The 833-nt window shown below is 50.3% G+C and overlaps 1 protein-coding gene across 1 annotated transcript in view; it reads left to right on the forward strand.

Annotated features, from left to right (window-relative positions):
• UBE2O (ubiquitin-conjugating enzyme E2O) overlaps positions 1-270 on the forward strand; it is a 28134-nt gene extending 27864 nt beyond the window's left edge. The window contains 1 exon segment of the mRNA XM_009698551.1: positions 1-270. This exon segment is cut by the window's left edge and continues 28 nt beyond it. Coding sequence (XP_009696853.1) covers positions 1-121 — 121 coding nt within the window. The 3' untranslated portion in view covers positions 122-270.
• Positions 271-833: the final 563 nt, after the last annotated feature.

The following is an 833-nucleotide window of genomic DNA, read 5'->3' on the forward strand; positions in this document are numbered from 1 at the left end:
TATTGGGTTCCCCCTCTTCCCTTTGTCCAAGGGGTTCATTAAAAGCATCCGCGGTGTCTTGCAGCAGTACCGGGCTGCCTTAGCAGGGGCCAATATCCCAGAGTGGACAGAGGACAAATAAACTGTCAGGTTAGGGACAGGCAGGTGCAGGGGAGAAGGGAAAGTAGCAGAAAGGAAATTGGCAAACGCTGTTACCAGTAAACTGGCTTCTCCTTCCAGCTTTTCTTCCTCAGCTCGGTTTGTTCCAAAGAAGGTGGTAGGCCTGATTTGCTCCTCCGAGGAAAGGTTGTCTAAGCATGAAATAACTCTTTGCCCCCAGCCCTTCTTCCTTTCCCCCTGTCCCATGTACGTGCTCCTCTCTTGCGAGTTTGATCCTGCAATGGTAAGATTTGAGACCTGCACAGAAGCAGTCTTGCAGCCACGTTCCCTCTGCACTTTCATCTTGGGGCACCTTTCCACACAAGGACTCTTCCCACCCAGCGTTACACCCAGCAGCTCGTTCTGGTGGGGTTCAAGCCAGGAGAAGTGATTGCTGTAGTATCTGGAAGTGAAGGGCAATGCCCTCCCAGTCTTTCATTTTTCTCTGCGTTACCATGGGTTTTATGAAGTCTGCCCCAGCTTATATGTACTTAGACATTGGATTGTGTTTGCATTGAAGTTGTCTACACCATACGAAGTTGCTCTAGTCTTAGTTGTTCACCGATAGCTACGAGGTTCTTCCAATCGAGACTTGGTAGGCAGAACCAGAGCTCTGCGCTAGCACTTGTGCTGCCCTGGTAGTGCTGCGGGGTTTCCATCCAGTTCTGCAACTTCTAGTCAGTCTTCTGGAAGCA

The sequence above is a fragment of the Cariama cristata genome, unplaced genomic scaffold (assembly GCF_000690535.1).
Source record: "Cariama cristata isolate BGI_N322 unplaced genomic scaffold, ASM69053v1 scaffold7114, whole genome shotgun sequence".
NCBI lineage: Eukaryota > Metazoa > Chordata > Aves > Cariamiformes > Cariamidae > Cariama > Cariama cristata.